The sequence below is a fragment of the Thalassophryne amazonica genome, chromosome 17 (assembly GCF_902500255.1).
Source record: "Thalassophryne amazonica chromosome 17, fThaAma1.1, whole genome shotgun sequence".
Classification (NCBI taxonomy): domain Eukaryota; kingdom Metazoa; phylum Chordata; class Actinopteri; order Batrachoidiformes; family Batrachoididae; genus Thalassophryne; species Thalassophryne amazonica.
This window is the reverse complement of record NC_047119.1, coordinates 2,564,051-2,588,071: the sequence shown is the minus strand read 5'-3', so window position 1 is coordinate 2,588,071 and position 24,021 is coordinate 2,564,051. Positions and strand designations below refer to the sequence as shown.

Genomic DNA, 24,021 nt, shown 5'->3' with positions numbered 1-24,021 from the left:
CAGCACTTCTTACTTGAAGCATATAGTCATCACAATGTGACACACACACGGTTAGTGGCACGTGCACATTCAACAAAAAAAGAATACTCTGGGGTTGCGGTCGCTGTATCGGACCGTCGTGGTGAAGAGAGAGCTGGGTAGGGGGGCAAAGCTCTCGATTTACCGATCGATCTACGTTCCAATGGTCATGAGATTTGGTTCATGACCGAAAGAACGATATCGCGAGTACAAGCGTCCGAGATGAGCTCCCTCCGCAGGATGGCTGGGCGCTCCCTTAGAGATAGGGTGAGGAGCTCGGTCACTCTGGAGGAGCTCGGAGTTGAGCCGCTGCTCCTCCACGTCGAAAGGAGTCAGTTGAGGTGGCTCGGGCATCTTTTCCGGATGCACCCTGGACGCCTCGCTGGAGAGGTGTTCCGGCCATGTCCCATTGGGAGGAGGCCCCGGGGAAGACCCAGGACACGCTGGAGGGACTACATCTCTCGGCTGGCTTGGGAACGCCTTGGGGTTCCCCCGGAGGAGCTGGGGGAGGTGCGTGTGGATCGGGAGGTCTGGGTGGCTTTGCTTGAGCTGCTGCCCCCGCAACCCGACTCCGGATAAAGTGGAAGAAAATGGATGGATGGATGGATACTTTGGGGTTGAAAACCTGGATTTGACAATACTGTTTTGTGCCTGAACAATTAGAAAGATGCTGACCTTGAAGAGTGCTTTCTAAAAAGTACCCCCATGAAAAGTAATTTTAAGTTCAAAACCAACTTAAGACTCTAAAGATCAGCCGTTTGTCAGGCTGATCAGACCCCAAGATATTTAAATTAAATTGGTCATTTGGTACATATTTTTCAATTTTCAATTTATTTTTATTTATATAGCGCCAAATCACAACAGAGTTGCCTCAAAGCGCTTCACACAGGTAAGGTCTAACCTTACCAACCCCCAGAGCAACAGTGGTAAGGAAAAACTCCCTCTGAGGAAGAAACCTCAAGCAGACCAGACTCAAAGGGGTGACCCTCTGCTTGGGCCATGATACAAACTTAAATTACAGAACAATTCACAGAACAATTCACGGACGAATATACAAGAAATGCTATTGGCGCACAGGACAGGAGGATCGCCAACACGAATACAACTCCCATCTCTGGATGAAGCTGCACCTTAAACAGAGAGAAAAAACAGAATCAGGCATCAGAAAGACAAAAAATACTGTATAATTTGCCAGCATTAAACAACAAGAAAAACAGAGAAATACTAAGGTGATCGCCGGCCACTAGTCCTAAACTTCACTAGAAGACCCAGAATTTAGGTAAAGTTGAGGCCGCAGCCCACTCCAATTACTAATAAATGAATTAAAAGAGTAAAAAGCGTAAAACAAAACTGTACCAGTATGGTAGCCATATGAAAGGGAAAATAAGTGCGTCTTAAGTCTGGACTTGAAAATCTCCACAGAATCTGACTGTTTTATTGACGCAGGGAGATCATTCCACAGAACAGGGGCACGATAAGAGAAAGCTCTGTGACCCGCAGACTTCTTATTCACCTTAGGGATACAAAGTAGTCCTGCACCCTGAGAACGTAAAGCCCGGGCCGATACATAAGGTTTAATTAGGTCAGCTAGGTAGGGAGGTGCCAGTCCATGAATAATTTTATAGGTTAGTAGCAGAACCTTAAAATCTGCTCTCACTGGGACAGGAAGCCAGTGAAGGGATGCCAAAATGCGTGTAATGTGGTTGAACTTTCTGCTTTGTATCAAAAGTCTGGCTGCAGCATTTTGAACCAAATAGAGACCCCTAATGCTGGACTGCGGTAAACCAGAAAACAGAACATTGCAGTAGTCCAATCTAGAAGAGATAAATGCATGGATCAGGGTCTCAGCATCAGCCATAGACAGGATGGGACGAATCTTCGCTATATTTCGCAGGTGGAGAAAAGCAGTCCTAGTAATATTTCTAATGTGGAGGCCAAAGGACAACGAGGGATCAAAAATTACCCCAAGGTTCCTCACTTTGTCAGTGTGATGTATGACACACGAGCCGAGGCTGAGCGTTAACTGGTCAAATTGATGCTGGTGTCTCACTGGACCAAGAACCATCATTTCAGTCTTGTCAGAGTTTAAAAGTAGGAGGTTTCTAGATATCCAACTTCTCACTGCTGCAAGGCAATCTTCTAAGGATTTTATGTGAACGAGATTACCAGCAGTTATCGGCATGTATAACTGAGTATCATCTGCATAGCAGTGAAAGGTAATCCCAAAACGCCGCAATATGTGCCCAAGGGGTGCTATATAAAGGGAGAAAAGCAGGGGGCCTAACACAGACCCCTGTGGAACCCCAAATTTCATGTCACTAAGGTTAGAGGTAGTGTTATTGTACAAAACGCAGTGAGAACGACTGGTCAAGTATGACATCAGCCATGCAAGGGCACTCCCAGTAATCCCAAAATGGTTTTCCAGCCTATCAAGTAGAATATGATGATCCACTCTATCAAATGCAGCACTGCAGATTTGAAACATTTAGGAACAGATCCAGAAGTTAAAGAAAGATTAATAATTTCCAGCACAGTCGGCCCAAGAGTGGGCCACAGGTCCTTAAACAGTTTTGTTGGTATAGGATCAAATAAACAGGTTGTGCTTTTTGTTGACATTATGAGTTTTGTCAGCATACCTAGTGAGATACTATCAAATTCTGTAAATCTAGGTAATACCTTAGTAGAGGCGCCCACCTCAATAGCAGGGTGTAGTGGCTGGGTTAAGGCATGCTGGGATATGTTTAACCTGATGTCTTCTATTTTCTTCCCAAAGTAATCCAGGAAATCTTGTGCTGTAAAAGGAGAGTGAACTACAGGTGGTTGTCCATGAAAAAGTGTTGCCACCGTGTTGAACAAGAACTTTGAGTTATACTTGTTTTTGTTGATCAAATCAGAGTAGTACGTACGCTTTGTAGCCAGTAATGCATGCTTATAGTCTAAGATAGCATCACGCCGCGTAAGGTGAAATACTTCTAATTTTGAACAATGCCATTTCCGTTCTAGACCTCGTGCTTTATGCTTGAGGTCACGCAGGTAATCATTGAACCAAGGTGACTGTGATTTGGGGGAGCGCGGTTTTAACACAGGTGGTGCAATCATGTCGAGTGTAGTTTTGAGCACTGAGTTTAAACTATCCACAAGTCTGTCTACTGACTGGGTATTTGTCAAATGTGAAGCTAAGACATCAGGCAGTCTAGCTTCGAGTTCAGTCTTAGTTGAGGAGTTGATGCGTCGCCGTAATGATATATAAGGTTGTTGTTCCACTAAACATGGCAGCGAAACTGTAAACTTAATAAGTGAGTGATCAGACACCAATTATGTAAGAGGCATGACGTCAATATTCGTGACAGCAGTACCACGTGCGAGAACCAGATCCAGGGTATTTCCACTAATGTGCGTCGAATCCCAAATGCATTGCCGAAATCCTAATGCATCCACAATTTCCATAAATGATTTGCAGAGGGGATCAGAAGGCTTATTTATATGAATGTTAAAGTCACCAATGATCAGAATGTTATCTACACTAGTTGACAATTTGGAGATGAACGCACCAAATTCATCTAAGAATTCAGAATATGGGCCAGGAGGCCTATATACAGTGACAACATAATATGACTGATTTTTATTCTTCTGACCTTGGCAATGTGTAATATCCTGAGCAGAGCTGAGAATCAGATGCTCAAACGAGTGATATTTGTAACCCCCAACAGCTAATAAGCTAAACCTAGATTTATAAATATGAGCAACACCCCCGCCTTGCTTCGCATCACGAGGGACGTGACTAAATGTATAAGCTGGTGGGCAGGCCTCATTTAAGGGGAGGACAGCTGTAGGTTTAAGCCAGGTTTCACATAGCCCAATCATATCTAAGTGATGATCAATAATTAGATCATTGATCAACAATGATTTTGAGGACAGTGATCTTATGTTAATGAGACCCAGTTTAAGGACCTCAGTGGGGTTGACAAGAAGATAAGAAAAGCCTTTATTTATCCCTCAATGGGGAAATTTCAGTGTCACATCGCAGCATAAAACAGTAGGAATAGAAGGGCATGCAACAAAATAACAAGCATCTCTCAAAAACAAGAACCAAAAAAAGCACTGAGTGCCGGGTAAAGCTGAGGCTACCATTGTTCAGTTCAATGCTGCACTGCCAGGATGATATACACCATCGGGGTGTGAAAGTGATCAGATAAAATGACTTCAGCGTGAAATGTACGACAAGTTACTCTGATATTTACAATATCGGCAGGTGAAAATATAAGTAATATATATATGTAATATGTCATAGGTAGTGTAATATATGTAAAGTGACTTGAGTGCACCATAAGTTAAATTATTGCACTAATAAATACAGCAGGTAGTGACATGATTATTGTCCTGGTTGCTATGGTTACCACAGTACTAGCATTGATCATTGTACAGTCTGACAGCAGCCGGGAGAAATGATCTGCGGAATCTCTCCCTCACACAGTGAGGGTGGATGAGTCTGTCACTGAAACTGTTCTCCAGAGCAGACAGAACATCCAGCAGGGGATGACACTCGTGGTCCAGCATAGATTTAAGTTTAGCCAGGACCCTCCTGTCCCCCACCTCCTGCACAGAGTCCAGAGGACAGCCCAGGACAGAGCAGGATTTCCTGATGATCTTATCCAGTCTTTTCCTGTCCCCTCTCTGTGATGCTGCTGCTCCAGCAGACCACACCGTACAGGATGGCAGATGCCACCACAGAGTCAAAGAAGGTCCTCAGGAGTGGCCCCCTCACTCCAAAAGACCTCAGCCTCCTCAGGAGGTAGAGGCGGCTCTGACCCTTCCTGTAAAGTGCATCCGTGTTGTGAGTCCAGTCCAGTTTGTTGTTCAGATGAACACCCAGGTACTTATAAGAGTCCACTCTCTCAATGTCCCTTCCATGGATGTTCACTGGGGGGAGTGTAGTGGGGCGGCGTCTGAAGTCCACCACCATCTCCTTGGTCTTCCCCGCGTTGATGAGGAGGTGGTTCCTCTGACACCAGTCCACAAAGTCCTGCGTTAGTCCTCTGTACTCCGCATCATCTTCGTCCATAATAAGTCCAATGAGGGCGGAGTCATCGGAGAACTTCTGCAGGACACAGCTGTCTGTGTTGTGTCTGAAGTCTGCAGTGTAAAGAGTGAAGAGGAAGGGCGCGAGGACCGTCCCCTGGGGGGCCCCCACACTGCAGATCAGGAGGTCAGACACGCAGTTCTTGGTCCTCACAAACTGGGGCCGGTTTGTGAGGTAGTCCAGGACCCACTCATCCAGATCCTCGCCCACTCCTGCAATCACCAGCTTGTCCCTCAGGAGCCGCAGCCGGATGGTGTAGAAAGCGCTGGAGAAGTCAAAGAAAAGAATCCTCACAGCGCTGCCGGGCCTCTCCAGGTGGGACAGTGAGTGGAAAGCAGCGAAGAGTGCTGTGATTTGGATCATTTCAACCGCTGGAAAGTTGACGATTTAAAGCATTTTTGTAAGCTCCGCAGATTGTCTGTTACAACCAGGACTACGTACGGCAGTGGACAGAAATGGAAAGAAGAGCTGGTTGTGCTTGCGTGTGCTGCATCTGTACAGAAAGTACCGTTAGTGCCGACAAAGGAGGAAGAGCGCGCTGCTGTCGAAAATGACCTGTGCTTGTTGATACTTGGAGAAAAAACAAATTCTGACCCCTTGAAGGCAACTGACGGATGGTTAGACGAAGTCCAGAGACTGAAACTGTGGATACTGCAGAATATTTGCTAAGCAGGGATGAGAAATTGCGACTCCGCCGGCTTCATAATGACGACAATGACGGTGAGTCTCACATATAACCTCTTTGCTGTCACGTTTGTTTTGATAAGGTGACCGACATACAGTGATATGTGCATGCATGCAGTTTGTTTATAGAACATGTCAATTTTACAATATTACGTGCCACGTCATTCATGGCGCGACATTACAGTCATAAGCCGATGCACGAAAACGGCGGCACGGTTTCAGGATATTGACAAAATAATGTGCAAGAAACAATTTTAGTCCGTCTTTTATGTCCGTCTGGATCTTTCTTTTCTGTGGCGAAATTGTGTAGAATGAACGGAGGTTTACGGGGAGGTGATGGTCTAGTGGTTAAGGTGTTGGGCTTGAGACCAGAAGATCCTGGGTTCAAATCCCTGCCTGACTGGAAAATCACTAAGGGCCCTTGGGCAAGGTCTTTAATCCCCTATTGCTCCCCGTGTGTAGTGAGAACCTTGTATGGCAGCACCCTGACATCGGGGTGAATGTGAGGCATTACTGTAAAGCGCTTTGAGTGTCTGATGCAGATGGAAAAGCGCTATATAAATGCAGTCCATTTACCATTTACAACCACATTTCTTCTTCTTCTTTCCGTCTTTGTTTGGACTTGGCGGAGGTTTGCAATCGTGTGTTTTCAGCCAACTTTCAAGCCTATAAATTCCATTTGAGCATTTGAAAACAGCACAATGCGCCCCTGTCATTATTGTATGTGTCGCTTAAAGCTTAAAGCCTTTGAAACAATCCCTGTAAAAGTCTTAACTTTTACAGTCTGCTAATGCTACTGTATAAGAAATTCAATGGGAGCAGTGTGAGTGTGGTAGCTGGGATTTTCGCCCGTGTTTGACCCACGCATGCGCAGATGCGATGCACACTTCACTTATTGGGAATGACGCAGTCTGTGGTGGCGGTGTGAGCGGAGGTGTAAGGAGGGGGAGGGGGGATACTGGGCAGAGGCACGGAAGACAGAGCACGCAGTGACAGTAGAACTGTTTGAGTTTAGGGGTGGTTCCAGAGTAGCATATACAACCCCTGGCAAAAATTATGGAATCACCGGCCTCGGAGGATGTTCATTCAGTTGTTTAATTTTGTAGAAAAAAAGCAGATCACAGACATGACACAAAACTAAAGTCATTTCAAATGGCAACTTTCTGGCTTTAAGAAACACTATAAGAAATCAGGAAAAAAAATTGTGGCAGTCAGTAACGGTTACATTTTTAGACCAAGCAGAGGGAAAAAAAAATATAGAATCACTCAATTCTGAGGAAAAAATTATGGAATCATGAAAAACAAAAGAACGCTCCAACACATCACTAGTATTTTGTTGCACCACCTCTGGCTTTTATAACAGCTTGCAGTCTCTGAGGCATGGACTTAATGAGTGACAAACAGTACTCTTCATCAATCTGGCTCCAACTTTCTCTGATTGCTGTTGCCAGATCAGCTTTGCAGGTTGGAGCCTTGTCATGGACCATTTTCTTCAACTTCCACCAAAGATTTTCAATTGGATTAAGATCCAGACTATTTGTAGGCCATGACATTGACCCTATGTGTCTTTTTGCAAGGAATGTTTTCACAGTTTTTGCTCTATGGCAAGATGCATTATCATCTTGAAAAATGATTTCATCATCCCCAAACATCCTTTCAATTGATGGGATAAGAAAAGTGTCCAAATATCAACGTAAACTTGTGCATTATTGATGATGTAATGACAGCCATCTCCCCAGTGCCTTTACCTGACATGCAGCCCCATATCATCAATGACTGTGGAAATTTACATGTTCTCTTCAGGCAGTCATCTTTAGAAATCTCATTGGAACGGCACCAAACAAAAGTTCCAGCATCATCACATCATCAATCAATCAATCAATCAATCAATTTTTTTTTTTATATAGCGCCAAATCACAACAAACAGTTGCCCCAAGGCGCTTTATATTGTAAGGCAAGGCCATACAATAATTATGTAAAACCCCAACGGTCAAAACGACCCCCTGTGAGCAAGCACTTGGCTACAGTGGGAAGGAAAAACTCCCTTTTAACAGGAAGAAACCTCCAGCAGAACCAGGCTCAGGGAGGGGCAGTCTTCTGCCGGGACTGGTTGGAGCTGATGGAGAGAACCAGGAAAAAGACATGCTGTGGAGGGGAGCAGAGATCGATCACTAATGATTAAATGCAGAGTGGTGCATACAGAGCAAAAAGAGAAAGAAACAGTGCATCATGGGAACTCCCCAGCAGTCTATGTCTATAGCAGCATAACTAAGGGATGGTTCAGGGTCACCTGATCCAGCCCTAACTATAAGCTTTAGCAAAAAGGAAAGTTTTAAGCCTAATCTTAAAAGTAGAGAGGGTGTCTGTCTCCCTGATCTGAATGGGAGCTGGTTCCACAGGAGAGGAGCCTGAAAGCTGAAGGCTCTGCCTCCCATTCATCCACAGTCCAGGATTGCTTTTCCTTAGCCCATTGTAACCTTGTTTTTTTTCTGTTTAGGTGTTAATGATGGCTTTCGTTTAGCTTTTCTGTATGTAAATCCCATTTCCTTTAGGCGGTTCTTACAGTTCGGTTCACAGACGTTGACTCCAGTTTCCTCCCATTTCGTTCCTCATTTGTTTTGTTGTTTTCCGTCTTGATGCTTTGATATCTTCCTTGGTCTACCAGTATGTTTGCCTTTAACAACCTTCCCATGTTGTTTGTATTTGGGCCAGAGTTTAGACACAGCTGACTGTGAACAACCAACATCTTTTGCAACACTGCGTGATAATTTACCCTCTTTTAAGAGTTTGATAATCCTCTCCTTTGTTTCAATTGACATCTCTCGTGTTGGAGCCATGATTCATGTCAGTCCACTTGGTGCAACAGCTCTCCAAGGTGTGATCACTCCTTTTTAGATGCAGACTAATGAGCAGATCTGATTTCATGCAGGTGTTAGTTTTGGGGATGAAAATTTACAGGGTGATTCCATCATTTTTTCCTCATAATTGAGTGAGTCCATATTTTTTTCCCTCTGCTTGGTCTAAAAAAGTAACCGTTACTGACTGCCACAATTTTTTTCCCTGATTTCTTATAGTGTTTCTTAAAGCCAGAAAGTTGCCATTTGAAATGACTTTAGTTTTGTGTCATGTCTGTGATCTGCTTTTTTTCCTACAAAATTAAACAACTGAATGAACATCCTCCGAGGCCGGTGATACCATAATTTTTGCCAGGGGTTGTATAAGATGCCTAGAAGTAGGTTTAGGTTTCAGACATTCCACGCGCGTTGTAGGTAGCAGACACGAAATCTTTGCTATTGCTGGAACAACCACTGGGCCATCCTCAATTTCAACATCATCCAATATAGTAATGGGTATTACGTTTGGAAAGCAAATCCCTCTATGATTTTTATGGACACGACTACGGAAGCAGGCCACAGTCTCAACTTGTTGAAATTCCCTCCCTGGCAAATAAACTGCACTATCACCATAAGATGAGCATCAGCTATGTTGGAGCATAAACTAAGATCGAACACGTCACCATTTTTCTCAGTAAATATATTTCTAAAATGTGCTATTGACATTAATTTTTTACCAAATGTCAGTAACAACCCAAGTAATTCACACACACACACACACACACACACACACACACACACACATAAATCAAAGCATATATATCCATTAATTAAGTTATGTGTAATAATGTGAAATGACAGGAAAAAGTATTGAACACATGAAGAAAGGTCCAAAAAGACATGAAACCCAAGATACACATCTGAAATCTAGTAGTAATTAGACAGCAATCCTGCCCCTTGTCAGTCCAAATTAATATCAGCTAGTTCAGTCCCAAATGATGGCCTATAAAAGGTCCCATTACACAAGAAACCAAAGAGCTCTCAAGATTTTCGCAACCTTATTGTTGCAAAACATGCTGATGTCAATGGTTACAGAAGGATTTCTAAACTTCTGAGTGTTCCAGTGAGCACTGTTGGGGCCATAATTTTAACACGGAAAGAACATAATTTCACCATAAACTGGCCACGACCAGGAGCTCCTTGCAAGATTTCTGACACAGAGAAGTGAAAAGAATTATCTGAAGAGTTGGCCAAGAGCCAAGGACCACTTGTGAAGAGCTTCAGAAAAAGTGGAATTAGCAGGTACAATTGTTTCAAAGAAAACAATAAGTAACGCACTCAACCACCATGGCCTGCATGCCCGATTACAACACAACACTCTACCACTGAAGGAAAAGCATGTTGAAGCTCGTTTTGAGGTTTGCTACACAACATTTAGACAAGCCTATGAGATACTGGGAGAATATAGCCTGGACAGATGAGACCAAAATTGAACTCTCTGGATGCCACATATATGTTTGGAGGTCAAATGTGACTGCACATCACCCCAAACCCACACACCAACACAGTGAAGTTTGGAGGTGGACCATCACGGTTGTGGGGCTGTTTATCAGGAGACGACACTGACAAACTTCATAAAACTGAAGGAAGGATGAAAGAAAAATGTACAGAGACATTCTTGATGAAAATCTACCAGGATGATGAAGATGAAATGAGGATGGACATTTCAGCAAGACAATGATCCAAACACACAGACAAGGAAACTGTCTAAGTATCAGAGAATGAAAATAAGCTGCGAGAATGGTGCAGCCAATCAGATGACTGGAATCCAACAGAAAATCTATGGAAAGAACTAAAAGATCAGAGTTTACAGAAGAGGTCCACAGATCCTTCAAGATTTGAAGATTGTGTGGAAGAATGGACCAAAATCACACCTGAGCAGTGCATGTGACTAGTTTCTACACACAGGAGGTATCTTGAAGCTTCATTACCAACAAACACTTTTATACAAAGTATTAAATACATATCAGTAAGCATTACACAACTTCTTTTCTGTATACATTTGGTTTCTTTGCACATATGGATTACTTGGGTTGTTGCCAATATCTAGTAAAAATGTTATGTCAACGGCACCTGCAGAGATATATTTACTGAGAAAAATGGTATCATGTTCAATAGTCATTTTACTCGCTGTATGTATGTATGTGTGGTGTGTGTGTGTGTGGTGTATACATACACCATAGTTTTAGGCAGCGAGCCATCCAGCTCTCATTTGGACGTTCAAAATTTGAAAAAGACGGCCGATTAAAACAGTGGCCGTCTTGTTCAAAGCTGTCTAAAATGTGCAGTTGACTGAATGAGCTGTCTGTGTTGTGTGTGTGTGGCATCAACTGACTGCAAACTGCGAGAGAGGGAGATTCCTGAACGTTACATTCTGCTGAGAACCATCAGTGCACATGAGACAGAGAGCGTGGAGCCGAAAGAGAGGATTTTTTGTTGGGAAGTGTAAGTACACGGGACCCACAACAGGGGGCGCAAATGAACGGACAATGGAATAGGTCAAATAACAACACTTTACTGTTGTGAATGTGCACAACAACCACTACAGATTACAATAATGGAAAAAAGTCAATTCACAAAGGTGTCGTGTGGGCAGGCTCGAAGATAGGAGACGCCTCGCCAAAGTAGAACCGGAACCACACGATTTCCTCCGCCACCAGACCCCGGGAATACTGGAGCCGCCCAAGTCCCGAACTCCCAGGTGGCCACTGCCTCCGCGTGTCGGACCTGGTACTGCTGGCGAGGAACAAAGAACAATTAAAGGAGGGCGCGTTTGCACCCAGGAATCCGAACGGTAGGAAAACTACCTCCACCTCTCGTTGGAAAAATACTCCTTAGAACAACGCACAAAATCCAAAAAGGATACAATTCGTCAGCTGAGCTACGTTACCTTCTAGGTAGAAACGATATCTCGGCAAAGAGGTGGAGACGTCGTCCTGCTGATATACTCCTGCCGATCAGATGATTGGTAACAGCTGTTGCAGGTGATGCGTGACAGCTGTCACCCTGGCTGCTCCTGTGAGGCGGCTGCGCCCTCTGGTGCCTGGAGCCCGCACTCCAGACAGGGCGCCCTCTGGTGGTGGGCCAGCAGTACCTCCTCTTCTGGCGGCCCACACAACAATTTTAACCAGAGTGAACAGGTTTTTAAAAACCAAGACAAAACCGTGGAGCTGCCTTTACTTCTTTCTCCACCGGTGCAGTGAAAGGATGACTTCAACACACTAAAATGAACTGGAGTCAGAATAAAAATACAAGCTGCTGATTTTGTTATTTTTCAAAGTTATTAAGCTGCAGCTATATGTTTTATTCATTTCAAAGTGAGTTACCTCTTATTTTATTCTGATTTATTCACAAAAAAAAAATATGGAAAGTCTAATCAGTCTGCATTGTTCTGGTCAGTTTATATCAAAGTTTTTCCTGCACATGTCCAGGTATTTTTTCCTTCTTTATAAGAGTTTGGTGTTTACATTTGTTTTACAAAGTTTTAAAAACAATAAAATGTTCACACTTTATAGCAGTTCTGTAACTTCAGAAACAACCACAAATCAGAAAAAGTTGGGACTATATGTAAAAGGAAGATAAAAATAAAAATGTTCCCAGTTTCTCCACTCACACCCACAGAAGCCAAAAGGTCTTACAGAGTTGTGTCTTGGTGGCTTCCCTCACATTACACAGATTTAAGTACAACACTGTATTTCTGAATGATTGAATGGCAAATAGTAAATGGACTGCATTTACAAAGCGCTTTTCCATCTGCATCAGACGCTCAAAGCACTTTACAAATAATGTCTCACATTCACCCCCATGTCAGGGTGCTGCCATACAAGGCGCTCACTACACACCAGGAGCAACTAGAGGATTAAAGACCTTGCCCAAAGGCTCTTAGTGATTTTCCAGTCAGGCTGGGATTTGAAGTGAGGATCTTCTGGTCTCAAACCCAACACCACTAGACCATCACCTCCCTACTGATTGATGTAAATGAAGTTGAAGAAATAGTCACTGATTTGGAAATGTTCATGTTTTCATCCCCTGACATTTCTCGGAAAAGGCTGCAGGCCTTAAATTTAGGAATGGATGTATATTACCAAATAAAATAAAGCTGACCTAACAAAACATGAAATATGTTGGTTTCATACAGTCTGCAGTAAATAGAAGTCATAGAAAATGTCAGGATCATTGTGGGTCATCCTCCCCACATTTTTTCATATCATCCAAACTCTTCTGATTTGGGGTTGTAAAAAACAAAACAAAAAAACAATTTTATATATACATATACACATATATACACACACACACACATATATATATATATATATATATATATATATATATATACACACATACACACACACACACACACACACACACAGTTGAACTATATACAGAAAAACTTTATAAGCTGTGTTATCTTTATTCATTCATTTTAAAAGGTCAAACGTATTTGGGGAAGACGGGACAAAAATGGCTGTTTTGACAGTAAAGGTTGCAGATCCCTGACCCAGACTGACTCCAAATATTAGTAAATTAAGTACTTTTATTTATTTTTTTGTTTGGTGGTTTTCGTGGCATTTTGGAAATGCTCTCCGTCTTTAAAATGGTACATGTACTCAGGGCGGGTCTGCCATATAGTGTTCAAGAGATGAAACTTCCACCACTCACCCTACAAAGGCACTGTTTGCATGTGTACATAAACATAAATACTAGGGTTGAGCTAGATACTCGTTTCAGAAGAGTATCTGGTACGGATAAAGCATTTTTGATGAGCACGAGCATGATACGAGTAAAACTCGTCAATATCTGTGCTCGTGCTGAAGGAAAATCCTGACTGGGTAACTGACCGTCTTCACGCTATGCGACTGGCCAGTCACACACAGCGCCCGCCCCTCCCTACATAGACACGTCTCTCTTCAGCCTCTCTCACACACACACACGAACTGATCTCTCTCTGTGCTTGGCTTGACTCTACCTCACGTTCCTCTCTTAGTACACAAGATTTCTTCAGCTTGCTTTTTTTTTCCAGTTTGTATGGTATTTAAACTTACTTGGTGAACTTGTTTCGTAACGTACGCAGTGCATTTGACAAGACAGAGCTGAAAAACGGCTCATGTTGTGTCGGTCACCGCCTCCACTCCATTTCCATTTTAAAAGGAGTATAAGAAAATACTTTGCATGGAGGAGATATCAGGACAGTAGATTGCATGCCAGATATCAAGAGTTTGTTAAGGAAAGAAATGTGGTTAATCGGAAAGTAAGAAAGGCTAAGAGAGATTATGAAAAGAATCTTTGTAGAAGACTTAAAAAGAACAGTAAGGCTTTCTACATGTATGTGAACGGTAAGACAAAGTTCAGGTCACCCATTACTAAACTTAAAACTAACAATGGTGATGATGTAAATAATGACTGTGATATAGCAGATGAATTGAATAGTTTCTTCAATCAGTGTTTGTCCATGAGGATGATAAAAAGTTTGATTTGGTTTAACGATTTTATGCATTGTATATATGGTAAAGTATCAGAAACTTTTATATGTAACAGGATGTGAGATGACACCATTGAGAACACATTTTTCAAACCTAATGATGTTAAGAAATTGTTGCTCATAACCAATCCAAAAAGCTACAGGACCGGATGATATCCATCCACATGTCCTTCAGGAATGTGCAGATGAAATATATTTCCCATTGTTTTGTATTTTTAGAGAATCTTTTGACCAAAGTAAAGTACCTGACATCTGGAAATTTGCCAATGTAATCCCCATTTTTAAGAAGGGGGATAAGTGTATAACTGGAAACTATAGGCCAGTAAGCCTCACGTCTCAAATCTGTAAAAAACTTGTAAGAGATAGCATGTTACCCATACTATTAATAAGTCATGAAAAGCATGGCAGATCCAGTTTAACTAATTTGCGTACTACACTAGAAGAGTGGACCATATTTTATGATGTTGGCTTACCTTTTGATGTGTTATACCTAGACTTCAAAAAAAGCCTTCGATTCGGTACCTCATGCTAGATTAATTTATAAACTACAGAGTTAAGGAATTGTAGGCAAACTGTGTTACTGGGTTGAAGATTTCCTTAGAAATAGGAAACAGCGAGTATGTGTTAATAATGCAAAATCTAAATGGCTTAATGTAAGTAGTGGTGTTCCACAAGGATCGATCCTAGGGCCGGTCCTGTTTTTACTTTCTATTAACAATTTGCCTGGTGTAATATCAACCAAATGTAAACTATTTGCAGATGATACCAAGGTTTATCATCCAATTCTGTCCCTAGTGGACTCAACAAAATTGCAGAAAGATATTGATAATTTAATGTTATGGTCAAAGAATGGTTATTAGGTTTTAAGGAAGTGTAAAGTACTACATTTGGTCATCAAAACCCATGTCATGACTACTTTATGAATGTTAATGTGTTAAATTCTGTAAGCAAAGAGAAGCATCTGGGCGTGTTAATTAGATACATTGCTAAGGCAGCTGCAAATTAATAGTGTACTAGGCATGATTAAGAGAGCATTTACATTTCTTGACAGTCATTTTCTGTTTTGTATAAAAGTTATGTACAACCACATCTAGAATATTGTGTCCAAGCATGGTCACCCTACCTGGAAAAAGATAAATTGCTACTAGAGAAGGTGCAAAGATGTGCAACCAAATTAGTACCTGGTTTGCAAAATTCTGAGTTATCAGGAGAGATTAAGTGAACTGGGTTTAACAACTCTTGAGAACAAAAGAGATACGGGCAACCTAATAGAAACGTATAAGATCTGCATGGTTTTGAGGCAGTCGACCCCTTACTTTATTTACTAGAAGAAGGTATAATGGCCTTAGAGGTCATGAACTTACTGTTGAGGTCAAAAGATCACATCTCAATGTTAGAAATTTTTGTTTTACTAAGAGTTGTATGTCTATGGAACAGCCATCCTGAACACATAGTACTCTCACCTGATGTTAATGCTTTTAAGCACAACTATGATCGGTACTATACCACCTTTATTTGACTGTCATTTTAACTTTGAGACTCGATGTGTGCTTCTAATTAAAAGCATCTCTAAAATGTGGTTCTTATGTCTTACGTTATATGTTTTGATATGTACATTGTACCGATGTGTGTTTTTATTATACATGTGTATACATGTTTCACACTAATAAATAATTATATATTTAGTTAGCGATTTTATATGACGAAATGAATGGAAAATGGAAACAAATTTTGATGGAAATCCATATACAAACGGAGGTTTTGCAGCCTGCTTTTAAAATAGGTCAAGATTAGCCATCTTGAAGTTGTCCAAGGTCTGTGTCCCAAGATTGTTCCTGTGAATTTGAAGACACTAGCAGTAATAGGACTGGACATATGCTGAGCACAGAAAGATGAACAGGACAGACAGACGGACAGACGCAAGGCCTTCACAATAGCCGAACGCCATATTTTTTGGCCTCAGGGTAAAATCCGATTTGAATTGCAGTTCACATCACCTCCGTATGTTGCTTGGAGTCACTTTTGAAAAAAAAGTCAGATGTTATGCGGTTTTTTCTGTCAAACTGCCAAATAAAAGAAAGAAAACCAAGATCTGCATATGTTGAAAATCCGATTTTGAGTGGTATTGTGAATAAGGCTTTTGTCTTAGTAAGGTAAGTGGCTGAGCAAAATGTTTCATTTCACAGGAGAAATAAATATAATACCAGTCAAAGCTATTACAATTCCAATTTTGTTTAAGCAATAGTTCCAGCAACACCTTGAAAAAAAGGATAAAAAAAAGAAAGACAATTTACAATTGTCAAAACGATACCAAAGTAAGACTGGGGATTGTGGATGTATTGAGGAAATAAAAATAGAATACTCACCTCTTCTACAGAGACCGGCAGCACGACACGACTGAAGCAGAGAGCGTGTCAAACAGGAAGGAGGTCGGAAACAGAGACAGAAACAAAGTTAAATTCATACTCAAACTTGCATATTATTCAGCATTTATTAACATAAGTACAAGGGTCGGCTGAAAGTTCTGCCCCATCGCGGTTATTTCATAACGAGATGATATCAAAGTGAAACTGGTACAGGAATTAATCCTTTACTTATTGACTATTCCGACACCAAGTGTGTTTGCCTGCAGTATCAGGCGTGTGCAGAATCACCTTCGACATGACACATACATACATTAGTCTGTAAAAACTGGGGACGTACACGATGTGTGTTGAAACAATGCTGTGTTAGTGAATTTCTCACAGAGAAGGATGTACATCCACGGACACTCATCGATGAATAAGTGTTTATGTCCACATGCCTGTGTGGATGTCAGTACGGTCAGGAGGCGTGTAAGGAGTACAAAGGGCAAAAATCCAGCCACGACGAGTTTGTGTGACCAGGCCTGTAGCGGGTTCCCCATATCAGTCAAAGATGCACATCATCAAGTGCGGGTGGACAAGCTCCCAACCACATGTGGACTGCCAGCAAAAACTGAACACATGCTTCAAGTAGGTTTGTCCAGTAAAAGACACAATTCTTTAGCATGACATGGCAGCACAGTGACTTAGTGGTTAGCACTATTGCCTCACAGCATGATGGTTGTAAGTTTGATTCCCACCTATGACCTTTCTATGTAGAGTATGCATGTTCTTCCTGTGTTGTATGGGTCCCCTCCGGGTGCTCCAGCTTCCTCCCACATCCAAAGATATGCAGGTTAGGTGAATTGGAACATAAAAAAAAAAACTGTCCAGGTCTCCCTTGTCAAAGAGATCTCAATGCGACTAAATTGATAAAATAAAAGGCTAAAATAAATTAAAATGACAATGCTGTCAAACGTGTGGACACAATGGGAAAGTGTGCCATACTTTTGACTAGTAGTGTATATACACACACCACACACACCTGCAGTGGTGCAAATTTTATGAGATCTTACTACACCCAAGTATCGTACAGATCTCGTGCCCTCTGACTTTTTCCCTATTAACCAAGCTGAAAGAACACCATTACACTAATATGTAGAGGTGCAATCAGCTGTGTGTCACTGGTGCTGAGAGATCCAGACTTCTTCATTGACGGGATGCAAAAACCTGTCTAGCATGGCCGTACGTGTGTAAAGGAAGGGGACTATGTGAAAAAGTAAGAACATTTGGAACTTCAAACAGAAATGTGATTCATGGGAGTATCTTCCCGTTATTGAAAATATTCGTCTATGGGGCAGAATTTTGTAGCCAACGCTTGTATTATGAACACTGATGCAACTGCAAATATCCATCAAACTAAAAAACATTACACCATTAAATACAACCCCTGGCAATAATTATGGAATCACCGGCCCTCGGAGGATGGTTCATTCAGTTGTTTAATTTTGTAGAAAAAAAGCAGATCACAGACATGACACAAAACTAAAGTCATTTTCAAATGGCAACTTTCTGGCTTTACGAAACACTATAAGAATCAGGAAAAAAAATTGTGGCAGTCAGTAACGGTTACTTTTTTAGACCAAGCAGAGGGAGAAAATATGGACTCACTCAATTCTGAGGAATAAATTATGGAATCACCCTGTAAATTTTCATCCCCCAAACCTAACACCTGCATCAAATCAGATCTGCTCGTTAGTCTGCATCTAAAAAGGAGTGATCACACCTTGGAGAGCTGTTGTACCAAGTGGACTGACATGAATCATGCTCCAACACGAGAGATGTCAATTGAAACAAAGGAGAGGATTGTCAAACTCTTAAAAGAGGGTAAATTATCACGCAAGTGTTGCAAAAGATGTCGGTTGTTCACAGTCAGCTGTGTCTAAACTCTGGACCAAATACAAACAAACCTGGGAAGGTGTTAAAGGCAAACCTTACTGGTAGACCAAGGAAGACATCAAAGCGTCAAGACAGAAACTTAAATCAATATGTCTCAAAAATCTAAAATGCCACAACAACAAATGAGGAACGAAGGAAACTGGACGTCAACGTCTGTGACTGAACTGTAAGAAACCGCCTAAAGGAAATGGGATTTACATACAGAAAAGCTAAACGAAAGCCATCATTAACACCTAAACAGAAAAAACAAGGTTTACAATGGGCTAAGGAAAAGCAATCCTGGACTGTGGATGACTGGATGAAAGTCATATTCAGCGATGAATCTCGAATATGCATTGGGCAAGGTGATGATGCTGGAACTTTTGTTTGGTGCCGTTCCAATGAGATTTCTAAAGATGACTGCCTGAAGAGAACATAAATTTCCACAGTCATTGATGATATGGGGCTGCATGTCAGGTAAAGGCACTGGGGAGATGGCTGTCATTACATCATCAATAAATGCACAAGTTTACGTTGATATTTTGGACACTTTTCTTATCCCATCAACTGAAAGGATGTTTGGGGATGATGAAATCATTTTTTCAAGATGATAATGCATCTTGCCATAGAGCAAAAACTGTGAAAACATTCCTTGCAAAAAGACACATAGGGTCAATGTCATGGGCTGCAAATAGTCCAGATCTTAATCCAATTGAAAATCTTTGGTGGAAGTTGAAGAAAATGGTCCATGACAAGGCTCCAACCTGCAAAGCTGGTCTGGCAACAGCAATCAGAGAAAGTTGGAGCCAGATTGATGAAGAGTATTGTTTGTCACTCATTAAGTCCATGCCTCAGAGACTGCAAGCTGTTATAAATATAAAAAAGCCAGAGGTGGTGCAACAAATACTAGTGATGTGTTGGAGCGTTCTTTTGTTTTTCATGATTCCATAATTTTTTCCTCAGAATTGAGTGATTCCATATTTTTTTCCCTCGGCTTGGTCTAAAAAAGTAACTGTTACTGACTGCCACAATTTTTTTTCCTGATTTCTTACAGTGTTTCTTAAAGCCAGAAAGTTGCCATTTGAAATGACTTTAGTTTTGTGTCATGTCTGTGATCTGCTTTTTTTCTACAAAATGTAAACAACTGAATGAACATCCTCCGAGGACGGTGATTGCATAATTTTTGCCAGGGGTTGTAGATAAATTTTAAAAAATACATAGACCCTGATCCAGGGACTGGATCAGGGACTATGACGACATTCTTGCACTGTGCACAATTTCTCCAGTCACAGCCACATAAGCCCATAACTTCTTCAGGGTTGTCTGGGTGTCTTGGTGGCTTTCCTCACTCTTCTCCTTCTTGCACAGTCACTCAGTTTTTGAGAACTGTTGACTCTAGTCCATGCAGATTTACCATAGAGTGCCATACTGTTTGTATTTCTTTGTAATCGATGTAAATAAAGTCCAAGACATATCAGTGGGAGCTTCGCCACCAGAGAGCCTCGTCCACAACCACCACAAAAGACTCCAAGCTGTCAGTGATGTTAAAGGGGCAATACACAGTATTAAAAACAGGGGTATGCAAACTTTTGATCAGGGTCATTTGGGTAGTTTGTGTTGTCATTATGATTTAAAAAGAATAAACATTTGTTTGACAATAAATGGCTTCACCCAACCACTAACCATGAGTGAAAAAAAAAGTTTTTGTGTTGTCATTCATATTCTCTGAAAAATGGCCATAAAAAAACTAAATTTCTGCCAGGGTATGTAAACTTTCGAGCACAACTGTATGTCTACCCATAAAAACATTTTGGGACAAATCTGAAGGGGTCATAAATCACCACCTGCCTGACTCTTAGAAAAATTGGCTCTTAACATGACTTAATGCATTAGAATAGGTTTCTTAACAGTAGGTGCGTGATATTCGTGGAGCATGTTTTTGGCTGTCAAAAAAAAATCTTCCACGAATGTGACGCAACCCTCATTTCGCCTCATGTCGTGGCATTCCCAACTGAGCATGCTGATACGTCTTGATTAGTGGTGATCCTTAATAGAGCGTGACAGCGTTTGTAGTGGTTCCTGTGATGGTTCTTGGAGGCCATACTGTCACGCCTTGTTACGAATTGACACAAAAACTGTCAAGTTTTGACACGAATTGTAAAGCGGGATCACATTTCACTATGTGCCACTAGGAATCACTTCTCTCACGTGCACACAATTAAACTCTGCTGCACCACAATCAGTTTCACTGCTGCAGTTTGCCGAAGGACAGTGACACCAAATCCCAGCCTGACTGGAAAATCACTAAGGGCCCTTGGACTGCATTTATATTGCGCTTTTCCATCTGCATCAGATGCTCAAAGCGCTTTACAAAAAATGATGCACTTATCACATGAGCTTCGACAAAAGCTGTAAAGCCCCTTTCGCACCGGGCCTGCTTCGAGTTGCTTTATGTGGCGTCATGATGACGCAGGAATGTCTGCATCAGGTGCGTGCAGCAGGGGGCAGATAGGAGGTGAGAACGCAGCCTGCAGGTCCTCTGCACACAGAAATCAGAGTGCACAGTTTGGCTACAGCCAGACTTTCTATTCTAGTTTATAATTGTTCTTGTGCAGAGCTGCAGGGCCGCTCTCCGAGTTCTGTTATAGTTTATCTTCTTCCTTTGACTGCGAGCTGTGTGCGTGCGAACGAACCATCCGCGAGTAAATGTGGAGATGTCTGGAGTTATACTTGATGTGGACATGTCCTGTCTCTGGCAATCAGTCTGTGAGCTGGATTTATGTCCTTTTTTTGTCCTTTATTTGGTTAGCATGATGACAGAGTTTGAGGGGAGAACAAGGAACTGCAGCAGCCAGAAAGTTTTTTTTTCTTCTTTTAATTATTCACGTGCGTGCACGCGAACGAATCGTCCATGAGTTTTACTGTATGTGGACATGTCCTGTCTCTGGCAATGAGTCTGTGAGCAAGACTTTTATGGAGTTTATTTAAACACATTTGTGAGAGAAGAGCAAGGAGCTGCAGCTGCTGGCTTTTGAGCATGTAGTTTTACTGCATTGTGTACACGGTATAAAAACAATGCTGCCTGATTTATACTTCAGGAACAATGGAACACAGCAGGAATCATAAATTAGCGTCAGGTAACGTTGTATTGTGAGTGTGTGGCTTACAGTCATGTTGAGTACCATTGCGTTGCCCTGACTTGCGTTGAAACCACTTAATTTCTGCGTGGAGCACAGGACGGAAAAAATTTAAACATGTTTAATTTTTGGCATTCGATTCGTTTCGTCCTTTGTGTCCCTCGCGCTGTTCTGGCGTTGAGCTACATCGTCTTGGCACTGGGTTGCTTCCACGTGGCATCGTCATGACGCCACGTGGACACTTCACCACTGTCAATTTTGCCTCCATGGCATTTTGCCCTCCTGCCATTTTGTACAGTATTATTAAACTGATAAGACAGTCTGTGTTTAGTATGCTTTATTGTAATTTAAAAGATATACTATACGAGGTATCTTATAAAACTAACCGGCAGTTTTATAAAAAAAAAAAAAAATTGTAAAATTCAGGCGGCTTTTGATGGCTTTCAACAAGTGAGTAACTGAGAAATTGTTTAACAGCTTGGGCATGTTCCAACTTGTCCGTTAAGGTTTCCAACGGAGCTGTTTTTCCTGTCGCGACCCCCGCGGTCGGGTCCGGCCCGACATGCGACTCTGCCCGCACGTTTTTTCATTACAAAATGTCCGTTAACAATGGAATGTCCGAATAAACTCTTCATGCCGACTTCTTCTGAAAGTTCTCTGTTCTCTGACGACTTACTGGGTCAACAGAGCCTGAAATGTGGAAGTTTTCAACTTGAAACGGTGAGACGCTGCCGCCTCTAAGTGCAGATCGCCGTCAGGCGCCGTGGGCCGTCCTTACGGCGACACTACCAGACCAAAATCTCCATCAGCCGTTAAAATTTTTACCGAAAACCAGCTGAATTTATCAAATGGTGTCCACTCAGTTGTGCCTTACAGTTTTGAAAAAATTTTGATCAAACAAAGCAGCAGTCTCTGAGCCATTCCTAAACAATGAAAAAAAAAAAAAAAATCGACGAGAGGGTGGGCAACTCCTCTCTCAAAGACTGCCCCCAGGCGAATGACGTAACCGACAGGCGTGAAAAAACTCTCGCATGCCCACGAGGGTTCAAGCATGTCTGATGTAATCACACGTGATTCAAATCCATATGGTTTTTGAAAAAATAATAAGGTCGGATACTTTTCTAATAGACCTCGTAGATAGTTTTGTGGGACCTTACTCATACAAAAAATGCAAGAAAATAAAATGCAGAATGAGCAAGTCATTCTAACTAGCAAAAGCCAGTGTACAAAAACAGGCTGTGTACAAACAGTAATGAAAATGTGCCACCCAATGTTTGTTTATAAGTGTGTATACTCAAAAACCAAGAAATATCTATTCTTAAATTTGTTCTGCAATCTACAATAATGTGACGTCATGTGGCTTTGTAACCTCAAACAGCTGTTATGTGTTCAAGAAACAATCCGAAATGTTTATTTTTAAATTTGTTCCGATTTAAAATAATGTGATGTAATATGCAACATCCCAGTAGAACATGAATGGCCTACACAGCAGTTTATATTATGGGGCAAACAAAATGGCATGGAGCTGACCGGGGGGGAGAGATGGCAAAGTGTCTACTGCCGTGACATACGTCACTCACATCTAAAACGGGATATTTCAGTCATAAATTTCTTGACAATAAATGAGTTTTGACATAGACATGAAAACTTTGGGGATACTTTAATGAAACAAACAAAAAGTTAAATAAATTATGCAGCTATTAATAATAATACTAATGTTGCAAAGTATATCCCATTTTCTTACACTGGCACTAGGCTAACTCTGTAGCTGAAAAGCTACTTAGCAGTAACTAGCTTTGAAAGGAAATGTGGAGGAAAAACATGACCAGGTTGAATGTGAGAAGAGCACCTGTGTGGACAATAGTTTAAAGTTAGTTGTGTTAATTAAGAAGGCGAAATTATGATTAACATTACATTTGTCAGCCAGTTAGCGCTGTAACGTAGCCTATTTAGCTCCAATAAAGTAACCGGCTGGCACGGCTGAGCCACGTGACAGCGCAACAACAAAAGACCAGAGGGGGGAGGGTGCGCTGCTCCGTGTTGTGTGACACAGTGCAGAGAGTAGACTTTGATGACTCTATCGATCTTTTTACACGAGGATCGTTCAATATCAATACCAGCATTGGTATCGATATTTTCGATATTAGGATCAATCCGCCCACCTCTACTCTGAAGTCCACTAGTATAAAAACTCACCCCAGGAGCCACTTCTTCCTTGTTTGCAATATCTATGGGAACCACCTCCACAGTCTCCCAAGTTGTCTCATCCAAATCATGAACCTGACCAACAAAAAAAAAAAAAAGACTCATCAACGCTGTGGTGCAGAAAAATTAAAGCTAATATTCTTGAGAAGGATGAAAGTATATAAGCCCAGTGCAACAGAAAAATCAGACAGACTGGGATCAGTTTTAAGTGATCTGAGGCCAAGACAACTTCCCTTTATCCTTT

At 41.6% G+C, this 24,021-nt stretch overlaps 2 protein-coding genes across 2 annotated transcripts in view; both read right to left on the bottom strand.

Moving 5' to 3' along the window:
• The window catches only part of LOC117530027 (phosphatidylinositol transfer protein beta isoform-like), a 35,032-nt gene extending 18,344 nt beyond the window's left edge, over nucleotides 1–16,688 (bottom strand). The window contains exons 1-2 of the mRNA XM_034192965.1: nucleotides 16,654–16,688; nucleotides 16,522–16,552 (exon numbers count right to left, since the gene is read on the bottom strand). Coding sequence (XP_034048856.1) covers nucleotides 16,522–16,552; nucleotides 16,654–16,688 — 66 coding nt within the window. The remainder of the gene's footprint in view (nucleotides 1–16,521; nucleotides 16,553–16,653) is intronic.
• A 990-nt stretch (nucleotides 16,689–17,678) lies between these two features.
• The window catches only part of LOC117530026 (phosphatidylinositol transfer protein beta isoform-like), a 34,155-nt gene continuing 27,812 nt past the window's right edge, over nucleotides 17,679–24,021 (bottom strand). The window contains exons 7-8 of the mRNA XM_034192964.1: nucleotides 23,735–23,852; nucleotides 17,679–17,764 (exon numbers count right to left, since the gene is read on the bottom strand). Of these exons, the coding sequence (XP_034048855.1) occupies nucleotides 17,679–17,764; nucleotides 23,735–23,852 (204 nt within the window). The remainder of the gene's footprint in view (nucleotides 17,765–23,734; nucleotides 23,853–24,021) is intronic.